The sequence below is a fragment of the Quercus robur genome, chromosome 11 (assembly GCF_932294415.1).
Source record: "Quercus robur chromosome 11, dhQueRobu3.1, whole genome shotgun sequence".
NCBI lineage: Eukaryota > Viridiplantae > Streptophyta > Magnoliopsida > Fagales > Fagaceae > Quercus > Quercus robur.
Window position 1 is genome coordinate 48,252,743 of NC_065544.1, and position 20,030 is coordinate 48,272,772.

The 20,030-nt window shown below is 35.5% G+C and overlaps 4 protein-coding genes across 4 annotated transcripts; 3 read left to right on the forward strand and 1 right to left on the reverse strand.

The window, feature by feature from the left end:
* Window positions 1–279: 279 nt before the first annotated feature.
* On the forward strand, window positions 280–4,867 carry LOC126706819 (5'-methylthioadenosine/S-adenosylhomocysteine nucleosidase-like). The gene is made up of 8 exons (XM_050406371.1): window positions 280–615; window positions 751–814; window positions 1,300–1,391; window positions 1,792–1,898; window positions 2,284–2,358; window positions 2,619–2,693; window positions 3,775–3,867; window positions 4,461–4,867. Exons 1-8 carry the CDS (start codon window positions 528–530, stop codon window positions 4,656–4,658), a joined length of 792 nt encoding a protein of 263 aa, XP_050262328.1. The 5' UTR covers window positions 280–527; the 3' UTR covers window positions 4,659–4,867.
* Window positions 4,868–5,680: 813 nt separating this feature from the next.
* LOC126706817 (type III polyketide synthase B) lies at window positions 5,681–8,206 on the forward strand. Its single transcript, XM_050406369.1, has 2 exons — window positions 5,681–6,515; window positions 7,128–8,206. The coding sequence occupies exons 1-2, from the start codon at window positions 6,332–6,334 to the stop codon at window positions 8,120–8,122; spliced, it is 1,179 nt and encodes a 392-aa protein (XP_050262326.1). The 5' UTR covers window positions 5,681–6,331; the 3' UTR covers window positions 8,123–8,206.
* A 2,602-nt stretch (window positions 8,207–10,808) lies between these two features.
* Window positions 10,809–16,873, reverse strand: LOC126706818 (uncharacterized). Its single transcript, XM_050406370.1, has 6 exons — window positions 16,487–16,873; window positions 13,792–13,991; window positions 12,552–12,692; window positions 12,338–12,418; window positions 11,389–11,513; window positions 10,809–11,284 (listed from the first exon to the last, which is right to left on the reverse strand). Exons 1-6 carry the CDS (start codon window positions 16,707–16,709, stop codon window positions 11,236–11,238), a joined length of 819 nt encoding a protein of 272 aa, XP_050262327.1. The 5' UTR covers window positions 16,710–16,873; the 3' UTR covers window positions 10,809–11,235.
* A 2,015-nt stretch (window positions 16,874–18,888) lies between these two features.
* Window positions 18,889–19,419, forward strand: LOC126705142 (uncharacterized). The gene has a single exon (XM_050404083.1). The coding sequence runs from the start codon at window positions 18,889–18,891 to the stop codon at window positions 19,417–19,419; it is 531 nt and encodes a 176-aa protein (XP_050260040.1).
* The last annotated feature ends 611 nt before the right edge of the window (window positions 19,420–20,030 follow it).

Below are 20,030 nucleotides of genomic sequence, written 5' to 3' on the forward strand. Positions count from 1 at the left end.
TTCTTTTTTTAAGCTCAAATAGAAATCTTAATCTAACGAAGCTAATAGGTTAATATACTACCCTCATCTCATCCCACTCATGACCACTTGAATTTGGGTCCTCAAACCCCACAAGCGTTTAAGGCATGGGGGAAATACCATTCTGCCCAACATGGACGGTGGTGAGGTGGGTTGTTCTAAGCCATTGATCTACTTAAAATAGATCCTAGCCATTGAATCCGGATCCTTTTCAAAGAGGGAATTTATACACGAGTATTGAGTACAAGGTTTTAGTGTTTTTTTTTAACCCCGTATCACTTTCACAGAACAGCTCTGCCTCTGTCTGCCTTATCTTTATTGGCCGCAAATCAAAAGGTTCAAACTTTAATCAACCAAACAACAAACAAACCAACAAAAACAATACATACAAAACAGTGAAAACACGAGTCCCCCCATTTTCTCTCTCTCCCCTATATTGTCCCAGGAAAAATAAAAACTCTAGGAAAAATAGGACCAGCTAGTCATTCACAGACAGACGGGAAACAACTATGGCTTCTCATGGCAACAAATCAGAGGAAGAAGCCGCCATTTCTGAAGCTCCAAACACACCCATTTCTACCATCGTCATCATCATAGGTACCCAATACTATACTCTCTCTCTCTAATATATGTGTGTGTGTGTTGGAGTATATATTTCTGTTTTTTGTTATCTGGGTCTTGATTGTTTTTTGCTTATGTTGTTTTATTCATGGTGATTTCGGGGGGGGCCAGCTATGCAGACAGAGGCGCTTCCTTTGGTGAACAGGTTCCAGCTTACTGAGGACCTTGACTCCGTGTGAGTTTCTTGTTCTCTCTGTGTTTTTATTTTTATTCTTTTAAATTTTGATGACAAAGTAACTATTTTGGGTTTAAGATCGCAAAAAAGTTGGAGTCCTTGTTGTTACTGAAATCCACATGTGGGGAAAGGAGGTTTTTTTTTTTTTTTTTTTTTAAGCATTATTTTTGGCTTGATTTTATTGGGGGAGGTTTGTGTTTATTGGTTAAGAAACTTGCTTTGACAAGTTCTATTCCGTTTGATTGGGGATTTGGGATGTAGTTGGCAAGATTGATAATTGTAGTGAGTTTCACCATTTGTTGGTGATAGTTTCTGAACTTTTTAGCTTTGTATTCGTTTGTGTAAATGGTGTGTGTTATGGAGAATCTGTAGTTATTATTGGGAACTTTGCTGTTGGAGCTTTTTAAGTTTTTGTGTTAAACCTGAGTATGATTTATCTTGATTGTTGGGCTTTAAGTTTGATTTGTAAATGCAAAATGGTGCAGGTTTCCCCAAGGGGTCCCTTGGGTCCGGTATCGTGGTGTTTACAAGGACCTCAACATCAATTTGATCTGGCCTGGCAAAGATTCAACTTTGGGTAGATATTAGATTCTTGTGTGTGTGTGTGTGTCTGTTTTAAATTATGTATTCTTGAAATCTTTTCAAATAATTTACCCAAATTAGCTTGCCTAGGAAGTATGCTTAGTTCAAGTTTGTCTTACATGGGCTCTAGCTCAAACAGCACATCTTGTCCTTAAAAAGCAAGATGGAAGATGAAATCATGGATTCGAGACCCACCAAGTGCTTGTGTAACTTACCGATAAAAAATGTTTGTCTTCCATGTGCACTTTAAAGAGTGAAGTCCCCATGTTTGGAAAATGATGTTTACATGAGTGTGGGGTTTGCGTCCTCCATGAACATGTCATGGGAACAAAGCAGCTGTACTTAATTCAGATTTCCTGTTACTGATCCTTACACTGTAAATGCTTTCTTTTCAGGGGTTGATAGTGTAGGCACAATTTCAGCATCTCTTGTAACCTATGCATCCATCCAAGCATTAAAGCCAGACCTAATAATAAATGCAGGCACTGCTGGTGGCTTTAAGGTATTTTTGTGTGCAAAATTATTTGACAGCTTTGTTATTTTCCTGTTTTTAGGTCTGAAATCATGTTGGGGTTATCTACTTTTTATTTACATGTTTGTTGATTAAATTGATTCTTCTGCTACACCAAAATTTCACTGTAGTGTTCATTGTTTAAAGGTTCATGGTTTTGATATTTGCTAGTATTGAAGAGGGGCATCTTCCCTTTTGAAAAGGAAAATGTAAGCCCTCTTTATTATTACACTGTGCAAACTGCAAATGATGATACAACAAATAGACTTAGTGCGTGATTACACACACACACACACTTGCACATAAGTTTAAAAATGAAGCATGAAGGATATATTTTTCTCGTTAAAATTTATAAACAAATCTTGGTTGGTTTCAGGCCAAAGGAGCAGTCGTTGGTGATGTGTTTCTTGCAGCTGATTGTGCTTTCCATGATAGAAGAATACCTATACCTGTAAGTGTTCCTTTAGTTTATCATTTTTTGTTCTTCTCATGTTTAGTAAAGGATACAAACGGTGGCTCAAACGTTTACTCAATCCCTATTCTATAGTTCAATTAATTGATACTCTTGTACTGCTTGTTTTCTTGACATGTAACTGGGTAGTTGGTCATCTTATTTCATACATTTGCTTGACAAGGAATTGAGCTAATTACTTTTGTTTGTTCAAATTTACTTCTGCACCAAAATTTCACTTGCCAATATCTCTTGTGCAGGTTTTTGATATGTATGGAGTTGGTTTACGGCAGGCCCACTCAACTCCCAATCTTGTTAAGGAACTTAACCTAAAGGTGGTTACTTACTAGTAAAATGCTTAGTTTTATTCTTATTGAACATCCCAAACCCTTATTTACTTGCTCGACAGCTAATTGTTTATGGTTCTCATGAATTCCCTGTATATTAAAATTGCTCAAAAAGTTATACTATGATCCTGAACAGGGAAATAGAAGTAACTGAAAAAAAAACATTCATATCCTATGAGATAAACCAAGGGGACCAAGCTATATTTTGCACACGTGTGCATGCATAGACACTCACAAAGGGTAGTTTAAATGTTTAAACCAACCTATATTATTAGTGAAAGAATCCAATAGATTGAATAAATTGTGCTCTTCAATCCAGGTAGACTTTTCTAGAAGTTGACTTTGTTGTTTCTAACATGTTAGCACTATTCCCAAGATCCAACTTATGCTGTGTAACTTTAATACATACATACATACATATATATATATATATATATATATATATATGTAGAAGCACGTCAATGCTTGATGTAGCCTAGAACTGATGCCAAATATACTGTTCTTTGTTAAGGATAGTTTTCTTTTTAAGTACACATAATTTTCTTTTTTCCAGGATCCTATACTTAAGGATACTTATGTGAATGTTTTCTCATGTTTAAGCTTAAGTGAGAGAGAGGGAGGGCATTTTCTAGGTTCTTTGCACATAATGTCATTTTTATATTTTTACTGGTTTTTTGGGTAGCTAGGTTTCTTTGCATTTTGCTTTAATTGCTAATCTCTAACTTGTAAACAATGAATTTCTGCTGCATAGAGTGTTTATAATAGGAGTATTTTTGAAGTGTCCATTATGTCTTTAGAAATGTACTACCCAATTACTTAGACACCTTAACATTTGCAACCAATGAGGTCTGATTATCTATTTACTTATATGAATGCTCTACAACCAAGCACGTACATCTGTTTGCTTGTGTGTATTCATGCATGCACGTTTGCTTCTGGTGTGCATCTGTGCATGTATGGTGCATGGTAGAGATTCCCATGATAATCTAATGTGATGCTTTCCATATTGTTTTGTCTTGTTAAGACCTAAGATCTTTACAGCCTTGAAATCCCTTTCTGCATGTTTCAGGTTGGGAAATTGTCTACTGGTGACTCTCTAGATATGTCCCCACATGATGAATCATCAATCACTGCAAATGATGCTACAGTTAAAGACATGGAGGTAACCTTTTAATTTTTGCCTATTTCTGAATTATCTTTATGGTAAAAAAATAAATTGAGTGAGGCATCCATGCTCACCTATACAAAGTTTGATGTCAATCATCTCCTCCTTAATGGGATTATGTTCTTGGCCTTATTGTATGGTGATATTACTGATGTAATTGTGTAAAAGATATAGCATGTGCTTTACTTTGTTTTATCATGAACTGCTCCCCCTCCTTTCTCTTCGAAAACATGTGATGAGATGCATAATAATTCACTGGCTTGTGATATTCAAGAAAGTAGAATTTCCTTGCTAGAGGTAGGATCAACCATTCTGTGCTCCTTTATGGGACCTGATGATCATAAGATGCTTATGGGCAGCAAGATTGACACAAGACAACAAGCATGGAACACTTTTTTCTTTCATTTTTATGGTCATTATGACCATCAGTGTATTATATTTTTTTGCTTCTGAAACTAATGCGAGTGTTGATGACCATTTTCTAGGATCTTATTGTAAAATTAAAAATTAGATGTAATTCTTTTTTCCTTTAATTTTTTCCCCAGATAAGTAGCATTAAGGCTTTTTCTGCATTGATTTTTGGTTTTCAGGGAGCTGCTGTTGCCTATGTGGCAGATCTTTTGAAAGTCCCTGCAATATTTGTAAAAGCTGTGACTGATATAGTGGATGGTGAGAAACCAACTGCCGAGGAATTCTTGCAGAATTTGGCAGCTGTGACTGCTGCACTTGATAACACAGTCACTCAAGTAATTGATTTCGTCAACGGAAAATGCCTCTCTGAGCTTTGACACTAGTTATCTTCAGTTCTTGATCTCTCTGAAACTATATTTAACAGTCTCGTAAACTCAGATCATAAGTCATAACATACCAGATTTGATTGGAAACGTGTGATTTTAAAGGCATATAGCTATAGTTTCATAGATTGAATAGGCAGTATGTTTGAGACAATAAACAACCTCATGGTAATTTAATGGATTTCATTTGTTTGTACACCTAATCCTTGTTCAAATGGTGTTCTTCCTATTGTACTTTGGAGATTATTCATGAAACAATGAAATACATCTACCACCAACCCATAGTACCAAAGTTTTGGGGTTGGCTGTGGAAATGATTTTGGGAAAATGAAGTTGGTTTTTATATAACAAATGCCAATGGAATAGGAAGTGTCTCATCAGGATGTGGTGTATCTTGAACCACTCAGATCAATTCTGTCAAAGGACACAGTGACAGTGTATGGTCTGGAACAATGAAATCTACTAAAAAAGAATGTTGCTTTTGTATGGTTATGGGCCAATGATGTGAGCATAGAGTTTGAATTCTCGGCCTGTAGGGAGGAGCTAGATTTTGTGTATTTGTGTTTTTTTTTTCCCCCCTCATTTTGGGCCATACTCAGTTTTGGATAGTAAATCCTTCAGTTTTTCCAACACCTGCAAGTACGACCCTAAAAAATGTTAGGAACTGTTTATGTATTGAACAGTTTGGGCTTGGCTAATAAAAAAATTTGTTTATGTCGCTTATTTTATTTAGCAAATGAATCTAACTCAAGTTTATATTTGGCTTGATTATTAAATAAGCTAAGTTTAAACATAATAATATATTTGTGTGAAGTGTGAACAAATTCACCGTATGATGCTCAATTTGAATATTCAATATGTATTTTATATATTTACATATATAAAAGTATATTTATATAGACTTTAGATAGCGGATTGTATTATATAAGTATGTAAATAAGGTTATAACGTATCAAATTACTTTTGTAATTTATTGATAATATGATTAGCATGGTGAATCGAAATTTTATAAATTCATAAATAAAAACCATTCTATCTAATTAACTCAAATAATATAATTCAACTATAATTAATAATTAATCCTTAGCATAAGTTTGTAAAGGGGTTAAAAATTTTAGGTGTAATATTTATTTATATTATATGAACTAGTCCTAAACTTCTAATACCCGATTCGGTTTGTCTTTGTTTACCAAGCTACCCCTAAGGCTCACTTGTCACTTACTCACTTGTAGGTATCAAATTGAGTTAATAAGCTGATAATGGTACTGAAATTGTCTATATGCTGAGTGTTGATTATTTCAGTGTGCAGACACAGCACAGGGATGTGGCATACATATCTTATGAATTCACCAGAACATTAACGCAGCAAAGTAGAGACCAAAGCCCTATACCAAACCTCTACCAACACCTCTAAACATGAACTACATGAATGCCTTGCTTCTCAACTAATCGATTACTCAAATGTATAAGAAGTTGCACACTTTCATGTGTAGTAACGGTTGTAATGTTAATAAAAAATTGGCTCAGTGGTATGTTAAAAAATTTGGTACCCTTTAATTACACACTTCAACTGTATCTATATATATGTAGTCCAATTCTTGCTTCTTGCAAGGCAAAAGGGTTTCATACAACCAATTTATCATCCCCTTTGAAAGAGCAAGACAGACATGGGAAGTGAAGGCATTACACAAGAATGTTCCCAAAAGGTGGCCAACCCAGGCACAGCTACAATTTTGGCTCTTGGCAAGGCCTTCCCTCACCAACTTGTCATGCAAGATTACCTTGTTGATGGGTATTTCAGAGACACCAATTGTGATGATCAAGTCCTCAAGCAGAAGCTTACTCGACTCTGTAACATCAATTACTTCATTCTTTTTATTATCTACTATGATTTTTGTTTTTGTTTTTTGTTTTTTTGTTTTTTTTTTTTTTGAGCTCAGATAGAAATCCTAATCTAATGAACCTAATATACTACCCCTCTCCCCACCCAGGACCACTCCAACTTGGGTCCTCAAACCCCCCACAAGCCTTTAAGGCTTGGGAAAGTACTATTCTGCCCAACGTGGGCGGTGGTATGATTTTTATTAATTATTAAGTGAAGGAAAATCATGCCTAAAATGTATCAAGATAAAGAGGATAAACTCATACAATTTGATGCAACTCATCTAAATTTGTGTTGCAATGCTTAAAACATGTATAAAACCACATATAATGTGACAGTTAAAATATCATCCAATATGTTGGAAATGGCTTATGAGTGTCCACTACATGATCATTGTCATAGCTAGAAGATGATAAGATGTTAGAAATAGCTTAGTTGCTTATGTACAGCTTTTTAAGACTTCAATATTTTAAAGTACTATTTTTATAAACTTTCAACAAACAAGTTTTCAGTAAAAAGCCAATCTAGACACATTCAACTATCCTAACAATCAGATTACATTTTATTTTGACAATTTACAGGCAAGACAACAACAGTTAAAACACGGTATGTAGTCATGTCCGAAGAGATCCTAAAGAAGTACCCAGAGCTTGCCATTGAAGGCTTACCCACTCTAAAGCAAAGGTTAGATATCTGTAATGATGCTGTGACACAGATGGCTGTTGAAGCTTCACAAGCTTGCATCAAGAATTGGGGCAGGCCTATTTCAGATATAACCCACTTAGTCTATGTCTCATCAAGTGAAGCTAGGTTACCTGGTGGTGACATTTACCTAGCAAGAGGACTAGGACTTAATCCTGAGATTCAAAGGGTCATGCTTTACTTCGTGGGATGCTCTGGAGGTGTTGCTGGACTCCGAGTTGCAAAAGACATTGCTGAGAACAATCCGGGGAGCCGGGTTCTGCTTGCAACTTCTGAAACTACCATTATTGGCTTCAAACCACCTAGTGCAAAGAGACCATATGATTTGGTTGGAGTTGCACTCTTTGGTGATGGTGCTGGAGCTATGATAATTGGCTCAGACCCAGTCTTAGGCAATGAAAAGCCTCTTTTTGAGCTTCACACAGCAATCCAGGAATTCTTGCCAGAAACTGAGAAGACTATTGATGGAAGGCTAACAGAAGAAGGGATTAGCTTCAAGCTAGCAAGGGAGCTTCCTCAGATAATTGAAGATAACATAGAAGGATTCTGTGAGAAGTTAATCAAAGTTGTTGGATTTCCTGACAAGGAATACAATAAGATGTTTTGGGCAGTGCATCCGGGTGGACCTGCAATCTTGAATCGGATGGAAAAGCGACTTGAGCTGTCACCAGAGAAGCTAAATGCAAGTAGACGAGCTCTAATGGATTATGGCAATGCTAGCAGTAATACCATTGTGTATGTACTGGAGTACATGCTAGAAGAGAGCCTTAAGATTAAGAGGGAAAACCAGGGAGACAATGAATGGGGCCTCATACTGGCTTTTGGACCTGGGATTACCTTTGAGGGAATTCTAGCAAGGAACCTCACTGTCTGACAATAATATTGCCAAGTCTCACATATCACTGAAACTTTTATTTCTACGGTCATTGTAATGCAATATCCTATAGGGATTACCTTTTGCATATGTTAATGTCATTTGTAACTTAATCTGCAACTAGAAACTCCTCTTGGAATCACTATCTTAGAAGACATTGAAATAAGCCTGCTAAAGATTTAGTTTAAACAATAAATGATATCAAACCTCCAATGGGCTCTAACTAAAATGACACTTTGTTCAAACCTCCAATGGGCTCTAACTATCACGTTTATAAGAGAGGGAGTATCAAAGAACAAATGAGGTTGTTTATGACAAGAGACAAGAGTAGACGAGAAATACCATGTCATTTGGTGGAGAAAAAAGCGACATAACAAAGTTCATTAAGCTCATTGGAAATATGATGCTTAAAGGTGAGAAAGCAATGAAAAAAAACAAGGGTGTCTCATAAAACAATAGAGAAAAACAGGAAGAGCATTACTTTAAGGAGAAAGAACCATGCGATAGAGGTATATGAATGATAGCAACTGATGCATGATGACAGTATATATATAGCGTTAATTTGAGAGGAAATGATGGAGAAATTGGTGTGATTGGGGCAACTTTTAACTTTTTCTTTCTCTGTTATGTCAACTTGTAACTTGCGCTTACAAAGTTACAAGTCTTTTGCTGAATTGCTGTGTGTAACTTGTGTAACATATCACTGAAACTTCCATTTCTAGTCATTGTAATGCAAAATCTATAGGGGTTACCTTTGGTGTCTGTTAATGTTGTTAATCTGAAACTAGAAACTCCTCTTGGAATCATTCTCTTAACAGAAATAGAATTAGTAGAAGTTTAGTTTCAACAAGAAGTTTATATCTAATTAGCGATGGACTAAGCTCAAATGACACATATTCTTCCATAATTACGTATGACATTTTTAAGAGGGAGAAAAAAAAATGAGGTCATTTATGACAAGTAGACGAGAAATATACATCACTGAGACATAATGAATAGATCATTAACCTTATTAAAATATGTTTTTGTTTTAGAGAAGTGCTATGTTTTCAATATTTTCACAACATTTTCACAACAAATCATAAATGGTAAGTTGTTATTGGTTCTAATTTGAATCAACAACTTATACTACTTTTTTACTCGCCCATAACAACTAATAATAACCTACTGCTTATGAGTTATGATTTGTTGTGAAAATATTGTTGACACAGCATTTTTCGTTATTTAAAGGTGAGAAAGCAATGAAAACAAACAAACAATAGAGAAAAACAGGAAATACAACATTCTAGGGAAACCAAGGGAGAAAGGTGCTGTTTATGAATGGTAGTAACCGATGCATGATGATAGGATATATAAGGTAAATTTGGGAGGAAATTATGGAGAATTGCTTAGGATATATAACGTAAATTTGGGAGGAATTTATGGAGAAATTGATGTATTTATGGAGAATTGCTCTTCCTTTCGATGTTAGGTCGAACAATGTTGAGTTGTTGACGTTTGTCTGATTGTGATGGCAGAAAGGACAATGTATATAAATGGAATGAGCACCTAGATCTCAAGAAAAAAAATAAATAAATAAAAGTAAAATACTCAACGTTTACGATGAGAGCTAACCACCAAAAAAAAAAAAAAATTGAATAATAATAATAATAAATGATGCAGTTTGTATTTGTTAGCAAAACAACACAAATATGATGCCCTGTTCTAGGGAAAATTGCAGGAATTGAGTTGTCATTCGTTGCAAGAAACAGATTTTTTTTTTTTTTTTTTTTAAGAAAAAAAAGAGTAAAACATATGTTTGTGTGGAGAAAACAACAAATGAAATGAAATAATGTTATTAATTATATCTTGAATATGAATTCGTTTAATCAATTAAAGAGGTAATAAATAGTATGAGCTTTAGATATGATAGAATGGAGAAAAAACATACATGTAATCAACCAAATTATTCTATTGGGGACCTATAGCCAATCCCAAATTTTGGGACTAGACGATCCCAAATTTTGGGACTTAAGGCTTATTGTAGTTGTATAATAAAAATAACTTTCGACGTCAAAAACTGCAAAATCCGATCCAATTTATCGTAATCGATTAGTTATCATGTTGGTTTACCGTATTCTGAAACACGGAGAAAAATCATTGGCTTATCAAATTATCTATTGAGTTATGAAAAAGATTTAACAAAAGACAGAAACAAATCCACTATCTATTTTATATCAATTTATGGCAATATCATTTTGATGTATAATCTCACGCGGCAAGTATCCGTGTAAACCAATTATCCAAGCATTCTCTCGATTTTTTGAGTTACTTTTCAAGTGTTCGAATGGTGCGGAATCAAATGCTAGAAAATTCATTTCTACTAAATAATGCTCCCAATAAACTCGATACAATAGTTCCAATTATTCCTCTGATTGGATCAATCAAAATTACATTTTCATCATTCAAGGAGGAAAAAATAAAGAAGACAACCTTGGATACTATTTACGCCTCACCTTTTTAAAAAGAAAGAAAAGAAAAAGAATTACATAGAACGTTGATTTATTGATAGCTACGGTATTTGTCATAGCCCAGAGACTAGTGAATCAACCCTATAAACTTTTATAAAGCAGAAAATAAGTTTCACTCCTCCCTTGTCAATTTCAGGCTTTATAGGTTTTTGCAGCAGCAGTATAAAGTGACAAAATTCAAGGTAAAACCATCGTGCCGTGGCATTGGAATCATTAAATTGATCAATAAGGCCAGAAAATGCCTGGTGTTCCATACCATTTAGACAAGTACACTACACTTTGGTTGAGCATCAGTAACTAACCATTTAGACAGCTTGACCACATAATTGGAAGTGGGAATAACTGACACTGTGACCAGCTCAAACATATTACAATTGACACAAAATAAATCAACTATGAAAATCATGTTTAATATATAAATATCAAAGCTTTCTGCGTCCGCCATCTTTACAACAACCCACTTGACCAATAGTCATAACACGGAGAACCAGATCTGTGTGGAGTGCAAAAAGGACACTTAAACAAGGTAAAATCCACATTGCCTGGTTAAGTTAATTCTTAGATGGCTCTGCGCCCGCTGAACATGGACCAAGAGGATTTCTGTTACACCACTCCAGATGGAAGACGGAGGACGAGCTGACCACCAAAAACACTGCAAAACGAAGAATAAAATTTACGACATTAGCAATAGTTTTTTTTTTTTTTTTAATGGAATACAATACAAGTGAACATTTGGTGGAGAAATTGCAAACGAACCTTTTGACATAATAGTAACAGAAGTCTGCCAAGATGAAAGTCTGGACAATTTCTGAGATAAGAACCATAGAAGGCCATAATCCATAACCCAGGGCAACCAGCAAGTGTCCGCGAGTATCTAAAACCTGTTGAAAGCCATCGATAGCAACAAGCCAAGCAGATTATGAATCCAATTAGTACCAAAGTAGGACATTTTTGAAACTTAAAACATCAACAAGTTAATGCTATTTAACAGATAAATGTTCACTTTGTGTCTACGAATTTATTAGTGGCACGTGAACCAAATATGAAATAACCCTGTAGGTGCTATAGCTTGGTGCTCTAATAAAGCAGTTGCTGGAAGAACTAGGCTCTTAAATACTTAAATTTATTGGTCTCCTATGTAATAGTATTCAAAACATTTATGTGTGAGAGAGAGAGAAAGTAGTATGGGAAAGATAAAATTGGGGACCTCATTGAAAATCACCAAAAATACTTCTACCAAATTCTCGATCGCAGGGCAATAATTCTGTTTTGAGTAGTATACATGGGGGGCAAATTAGTCCAAGTGTATTAGAAATATTATATAAGCCAATGAGCTAGCTCAACTAGCAACTCCTCCCCTTATAAGTGCTTGGTGCAAGGAGAGGCCATGTCTTCCAAGCCCATCAGGTGAGTGTGTAACTTAACAATCAAGTGTGTGTGCGTGTGCGCCTCCCTAAACACTTCCTAATGCTTAAGAAATACAATAAAAACAGTTACATATTATTATCTGAAATGGTGTTCTTCATTTTTTTGCTCTTCTATTATTAATATTCCCCTCCCAAAAAGACAGATAACTATACGGATCCCAAAATCACATCAAACCAAACGTAGAAGCAGCGTATGCTGCAAACTCCATTTCCAAAATGACACAAACAAATAATAAACCCAACTCAAAACATATAAATTCAAATTTGCAAGATCAAACCTGGAGAACCCAATGAGCACAGCTCAGGAACCTTGCCACACCCAAAGCAAATACATAATGAGCAGTGAATGGTTCAACAATCTGAAAGTCGAGGAATAGAAAAATTATATAGGAAAGCTGTATATCTATTCATATTAAAACAAAGCAAAAAAAAAATAGGCTAATAAAAATCCTTGAATGCAAAAAAAAAAAAAAAAAAAAAAAAAGAAGGTACCTTGGTATTCTGCATTACCCGCAACTGGGGTAGTACTGAAATGGCTTCCAGATATACACAGAATGCCCAGAAGATCCTGTTCAAGAAATGGTGAGAAGTTGACGGATGAATAAACAAAGCTAACACGGCACAGGGAATCACCTGCATCCAAGTTAAAAAACAGGGATTACTTTCAGAATGAAGGGGGGAACAAATATGTTGTTCCACAAAATACATCAAACTACGCATGAAAGAAGGAAAAATTGCAATTAAGAATTAAACCAACTTGCTTGCCTAAAGATCTAAGGAAGCAATAACTTTTGTTTATATAGGTTCAACTGATAAGACAATACTGTATTGAAATAAAACGGGAATGAACAAAGTCAAAAGGAGCTTTTAGAGTTGTGTTAACCACATAGCACTAAATAGAGCAAAACTGTGTACAGACTGTTACAACCATGTTTCAGTTTACAATTCTGTAAATTAACAAAAACACAACCAACAAACAGGTGTAACCTACACAAAGAATTTAATTGCAGCATGTAAAAGAACCAACACAATTAGTTCCACTTCAAGCAATGATCTCATGAAACTAGAAAATTCATACAAGAAAAGGGCTTTGGGCTTTGGCAGCCCTTTCCTCAAATTTTGGTTGGCAGCGGGCAGCATCAATTAGCATAGAACCTTGATCAAGCATAACATGGAAAATTAAATGAAAAGGCCACCTCTCACTGAATTTTTTCTTCATATCTATAATATTGAAGCGTCTGAGGGTTAAAATGGCAACCCAGAATTGAAAAGAAGCACACAGAATTTTTTACAACTCAAAATGCTCTAAAGAAATCCAGACAGTATGTTTTCCACTTCTGCCAACAAGACCTTTTTCCAATGCCTCCAATACAAGCACAAACCAGGAGTATATTTAAATCGACATTGGAGGATTTATTATAAAGTTATTTATATAACCATAAAGAGAATATTTAAAAATCTCAAGGATACCAGAATGAATTCCAGAAAGTACCATCAGTATGTGAGGGTATCCAGTAATTTGCCTCTAATTACAAAACCATTCAACAATCACGAGCAAATAAAAATGACTGACATTGTCATCTTCTTCCTTAATATGTAGACCATGACTATGACAAAGTTTAAATCAATTTCAGGAAATATTAAACAGCGAAGTTCCCAGGAGTCAATTCAAACTGTAAATCACCAATATAACTTTTCGAAAGAAAGATGAAATAAATTATCGAAAACTCACCACATAATATATCGCAAAGTTGTCCTTGTCCTCCATGTAACTAGACTTTAGGTTAAAACGGATCATATAAATAACCCACAAGGTTGTCAAAAATGTAGCTAAATCAAGTAGGGTGTGTATATCATATTCCATAACAAAACTGCAGTAGAGCCTAACAGCTAAAAAAATAGCTGTTAATTCCTGGGATTTGAGCGATAGTCCTGCAAATCATTGAAAGCAATTAAGGTACTGAGTGCAGACAGCAAAATAAGAGATGTGTGGCATCAGGTAAACCTCTGCACAGGTAAACCTCTGCACTGAATATATATATATATATATATATATATATATCATTTTGGTATAGAATTACAGTCTTTTAAAAGTCATATATCTCACGGAGATGGTGGGGGGATCTCTCTTAAGTAAATTAAAAAGAAAATCATAGAACTCTGGTGAAAATAAAAATTTTGCATGAGACTCCAATCTACCAAACCATACAAACCCCAATTCATCAAAGCAGAGTAAAGGCACCTTATGATCACAAGAAATCTAGTACTCTTCTGTCTCATGTTCAACGATGGTTCTTTCACCAACTAAAACAAAATAAATAAAAGAAACAAACACAAACAAAAAAAAAAACAAAAAAAACAAACAAACAAACAAACAAACAAACAAAACAAAAAAAAAAAAAAAAAAAAACAAAAAAGACAAAGATTAACCAAATAATCAGTATGAGTCAAATTCAATCCTTCAATCTATTCTTAACTCAAATTAGACCGACAAATTCAAAACTTAGAACAATTCAAGCTCTTTAAATGAATGATTGAAATGACCTATTTGAACAGTACATGGATACACAGCTACCTTCAAATCTACCTTCTCAGGTAAGTTAATACCCTATGGCTTTATACAGGTGTATGTGTGCACGCGCAAGCGCATCCATGTGTGTGAATACATATTTTATTCTAGTGGATCAGTGAATCAAGACAATAATGAAACTTTGCTATGTTATGCCTGCCAACTTCGGTAGAAGTTACAATTCTATTGCCCATCCACCAGATGGGTAATGGATAAGCCATTGATGCAAACAGAAAAGATTTCAAGGAAAAGCAAAACTAAATACCCAAAGATGTAACAATTGTGGTCTAGTTTCAATGTGGGACCTTCTTGACACCTTTCATAGGCTACTTTAATTATTGAGTCTTAGTATTAAGTTTATTCAAGTTAGAAAATGGCCAGTTCACTTTTACTAAAACAAGGGCAATTTAGTAAATTCGAAATTTTCTGGAATGGCAGCTCATTGGCTGTAACAAAGGCCCATAATTTTTTTTTATATATAAGTAATAAATTTTAATTGAAAAAATCAACAAGTACACAGCTAGAATACTAGCTGAGAATCACACAAGAGTTCTAAAATTACAGTGATCAATAAATTTGAAAAAATAAAAAAGAACTTCTCTGAAGTGCCATCCACTCAAGCAAAGCCTTCAAAAAATGTGCTTTTAAACCTTAAGTTGTCCGCTCACATCCTTCAAAGCTCCTCCAATTTATTTTGTAACTTGAGTCCTTTTCAAGTTTTCCCATATGATTTAGAAGTTCTGAAGTACTTTTTCTTTATATTTGTAGTCCTAGTGTTTCTAGAAATAGGTTATTTACCAGTTCTTCTAGGAAAGGATTTAGAAATAGCCTATAATAAAAGCTTTATTGTGGTCAATAACATTGATAGAGTGTTTAATTTTAATAAAACTCCAACAGCTTATTTTAATTTTTGAAAGTGTAATTGCCTAGTGTGTTTTTTATTTGTTTCTTGCTATTCATTGTTTTAATACCAAACACATTCAAGATCCAAACTTTTCATTACTTAACCATACCTAATCCTTGAACATCTAACCCTATTCAAGAACCTTAATTTAGTGCTGAATTCCTAAAGATCCTACTTCAAAAATTGGTATCCAAGCCCATTAAGGACTATGCCATGCTTCACCCATTGCAGCATATTGCATAATCAACTCTCTTGGCAAATGTTCACATTTCATCTAGATCAAATTCTTTTCTACTTTGCAACTCTAATTGGCTTTGGAACACTAGCTAAACCTTTACTCAAGCTCAACTTGAACATCAAGATATAAGCTTTGACTTTGACCATAGCTTGGGGGATACTCCATTGATCTCAAGGGTAGGTCATTAAGCTCAACTTCCATGACAATATGAATTGAAATAAATAAATAAACTCAACTTATACTCATCACAGCCATCAATTTAATTTAACAAATAAATTAGGAAATTGAAAGAAAAAAAAAAATGCCCCCCCTCCTTTTGTTTTCCTCTAAAATTCTTTGATAAACACAGAAACAAACAATTAAAACCAAATGCCAATAACAAAAACGAACAAAGAAACAACACAATCTTTACATATGAAACTCTTATCAAAAACAGTAGAAACCCAATTCGCAAAACAGCATTTCGAACATCAAAAAAATCAAAATCTAATCAATCAGGCTCCTAAAAAAATTTCCCTATAAATCAAACCCAAAAAATAAATGACAAAACACAAACTTGTAACATCAAACAGACATTTCCCACAAAACCCAAGTAAAATAAATTCACAAAAACATAAACTTTCTCCAAAATACCCCACAATTTCTCATCAACCAAACAAACCCAGAAAAAAAAAATGACCCAACAAAACAAATTTAGAAACTTTTTATGTGTATACCAGCGCAAGTCTTCTCCTTCATGAGCTTGTAGATGAGCACGGAGATTCCTATGGAGTGTACAGCCTCGGCAGCTACGAAAAGGTTGTCGTGGTCGTGTACGATGAAACGGAGAAGAACCAGCGCCGCCATGCCCGAGACCACAGCCAAAAAGGCCTTCACTTTCGGGGGTTGTCGACGCACCCATGTCGAAACTGCATGGATCGGCGTTTTCTGTGCCCTCATCGCTTTTATCAGGAAGTTTTTTTTTGTGTGTTGGGTGTTGGGTTTTTGTTTTCCGGGAAAATGTGGGCGAGAAAGTGAGGGAAAATAAAAGGAATTGGAAAATATAACTAGAATTGATGAAAGTGGGTGGAAACTTGAGAAATTGAAAAAACAGAGTTATTGGTTCTTTTGTGAGTATTAAGGATTTTTTATAATTAAAAAAGTGTTGGAATAGGATTGTGGTTGGAGGTATGACGTGTTTTTTAGGATTTTTCTTTTTCTTTTTCTTTTCTTTTGAGTAATACTACTTTTGCGACTATTTTACAGTATTTTTTACAGATTGTTGTTGACTCAAAATCTTATCAAGTTTTATTCAACTTGTCATTAATATTAATTTTTTACTTATCAATAATTATTTATTATATTAATAATTTGTTAAAAAAATTATAAAAGAATTTGTGCATTTAGTTTTTTTTCCCTTTTCTTTTTTACTCAAATTAGCATACTTTCCTTATAAAAAAAAATAGCATACTTTTAGTGTTATGAGGATGTTAAAAATATAAATATAAATATTATGTTTGTAAAAAAGATCATAAAATAAATATATTCAAAAAATATATAAAAGTAAATATATTGTGTAATCTTTGAAAGTTTAGATATTGAATGTATAGATATTACATCTCAACATCAAAATATTGTGTACATTTTACAAAATCATATATATTTTTTGAAAAATTGTGTACATTAAATGTAAATAATTGTATACATTTTTTTAAAAAATGTGTACCTTCAATTTTATAGTATTGTGTACATTGTTTGGAAATATTGTGTATAGTAAATATAAAGAATTTTATATATTCTTTAAAATTTTGTGTATAGTGAATATATAGAGTTATGTACATTTAAAAAAAAAAAAAAGACTATATGTGTTAAATATTCATAATTACAAACTATAAACTAATTTTGTACATTCAATGAGGGTTTGAAAATTTGTGTACCTTTAATATTTCAAATAGTGTATATTTTTGCTAATAATATAATTATATTTATAATGATTATTCTTAGTGTGGGATACAGAAATTTAATAAGGTAATAGTGTCACGTGTCATATCCGAGGCCAATGCAGTTCCAAGGAGACCATACCCTCGGACGGTAAGGCCAGGAGAGGGGGAGCCTTGGCCACGTCATTGGCACATTACCAGAGGAGGTCACACTATATAGGAAGAGATTCAGAGAGGGGATTAGTCCTAACATGTCCTAACATGTCTGAAGGAATGGTAACTATCACCACATTTAATGCAACCCATCAAACCTCCTAGTCGCATTTATGTGGAGAAGACCCCTGAACAGTGCTGTCTTGGTTGCCGCAACTCACAGAAGATTTGGGAAGGTATTTGATGGGACAAGCACTCGAGTAATGGCTTACATGATCAACAAATGGAGGGCCAAGATCAATTGAAAGAGGTTATATAATGTAAGAGATCCTGCTGAAAGGAGGGGGGGAGGTTCATTAAGAATCCTAGAGAGAGAAATACTGTAGCAAATCGTTCTCAAGATCAATCTAATATGAGTATTTGTCCTCAGGCCTTGGCCGAGGACTAGTATTCTTCATTGTTCCTTGTCTTTTTCTTCTTCTTCAACTATGCTAGGCTATTTGATTCAAATTCCTGCCTCTACAAATTCATTGTATTATGTCAACTCATTCTTGGCACTTACAATTAGCGTTGTTTATGGGAAATTTCACTTAATCTACAACATTCAAGGAGAATGCCAAAGGATGTCTAGCAGGGAAGGATCCGTGAGTTCTCATCTTAGGCAACAGGACTAGTTTGTAAACCTGGAAAACCGCCGGGACCATGAGTTAGCTAGGTCTGAGTCTAGGAGCTCGAGACCAGCACGTTCCAATCAACGTAACCACAGTTATTCGAGATCGTGAAGCCATCTCTCAAGTGAGACCGTTGGCCTAAGACGGGAAGTGAACCATCTATACAGGCAAATAAGGCAGAACCAAAGAAACCAATGGAGTAGGAGTCTCACTGCGAGCTCAGGCTCTAGTTTAAAGCCAGAACGGGGCCAGTGTAGGAGAAGTAGGACGCCTCCTAGCGAAACGGAAATAGATTCTTTCGAAGATTCGCACAGAGAAAGGCAGCACCGCAAGCAGCACAAACCCATCCCCTAGGGAGATAGAGGTAGGGACACCATGAGCAAGGCCCTTTCCCAGATATCTAAGTCACCCTTCACGAGGCAAATAGAGAGGGCCGAGTTGCCCAAACGCTTCGTGCAACCCTCCTTCACCATTTACAACGGGAGGACCAATCCCAAAGAGCACGTTAGCCACTTCAATCAAAAGATGACCATATACACCAAAAACGAGGCTTTGATGTGCAAGGTGTTTTCCTTCAGCCTCGGCCCAGTGGCAATGAGATGGTTCGATGGACTACATGAAAGGTCTATTGATTCCTATAAGGAGCTCACCAGAGCTTTTAATGCAAGGTTCGTTACATGTAATAAGGTGCCAAGGACATTGGACTCCCTGCTAACACTGTCAATGAGAGAGGGAGAAACCTTGAAGACCTACTCGGATAGGTATTGGAAACTGTACAACGAATTGGATGGGGACTTTGAGGACGTTGCGGTACGCACTTTCAAGAGCAGGATACCCATCGAGTTCAACCTATGGGAGTCCCTCACTAGAAGACCGGCTCGGACCATGAAACAGTTGATGGACTGAATAGACGAGCATAAGAGGGTAGAAGATGACCGAGCACAAATTAAGGGAAAGGTAAAGGGCTTCCACGACCAGAAGGATAGCCTCTTCAATAAGACAAGGAGAAATTGGCCCAAGGCAAACTTCCGTAATTAGGGACAACTACCCGAGATCCAACCGATTAACTCGATGTTCAGGGTCCCAATCCACCAAATATTGCAGAAGATCCGGAATGAGCCTTACTTCACTTGGCCACACAAGATGGGTGGAGACCTGACCCAAAGAAATCAGTCAGTGTATTGCTAATATCATCAGGATAAGGGGCACACCACTGAGGAGTGAAAAACCCTACGGTTGTACTTGAACCGTCTACTTAAGGAAGGAAAGCTGGGAGAGTTTAAGAACAAGATCTTGGCACAAAAAGGAGCCCCACATCAGGGATACCAGGAAAGGTAAGCACCACAGCCCCCCTTGGGGACTATTCATGTTATCCTCGTTGAACTTGAACAAACGCTAGTCACATCAACAGGGGAGATGTCCGTGTCTCCCCCCGTTATCAATAGGGATGGCAACGGGTCGGGTTCGGGCCGGGTTTTTCCATATCCGGACCCGACCCGCGGGTCTGTTTTAGAAAT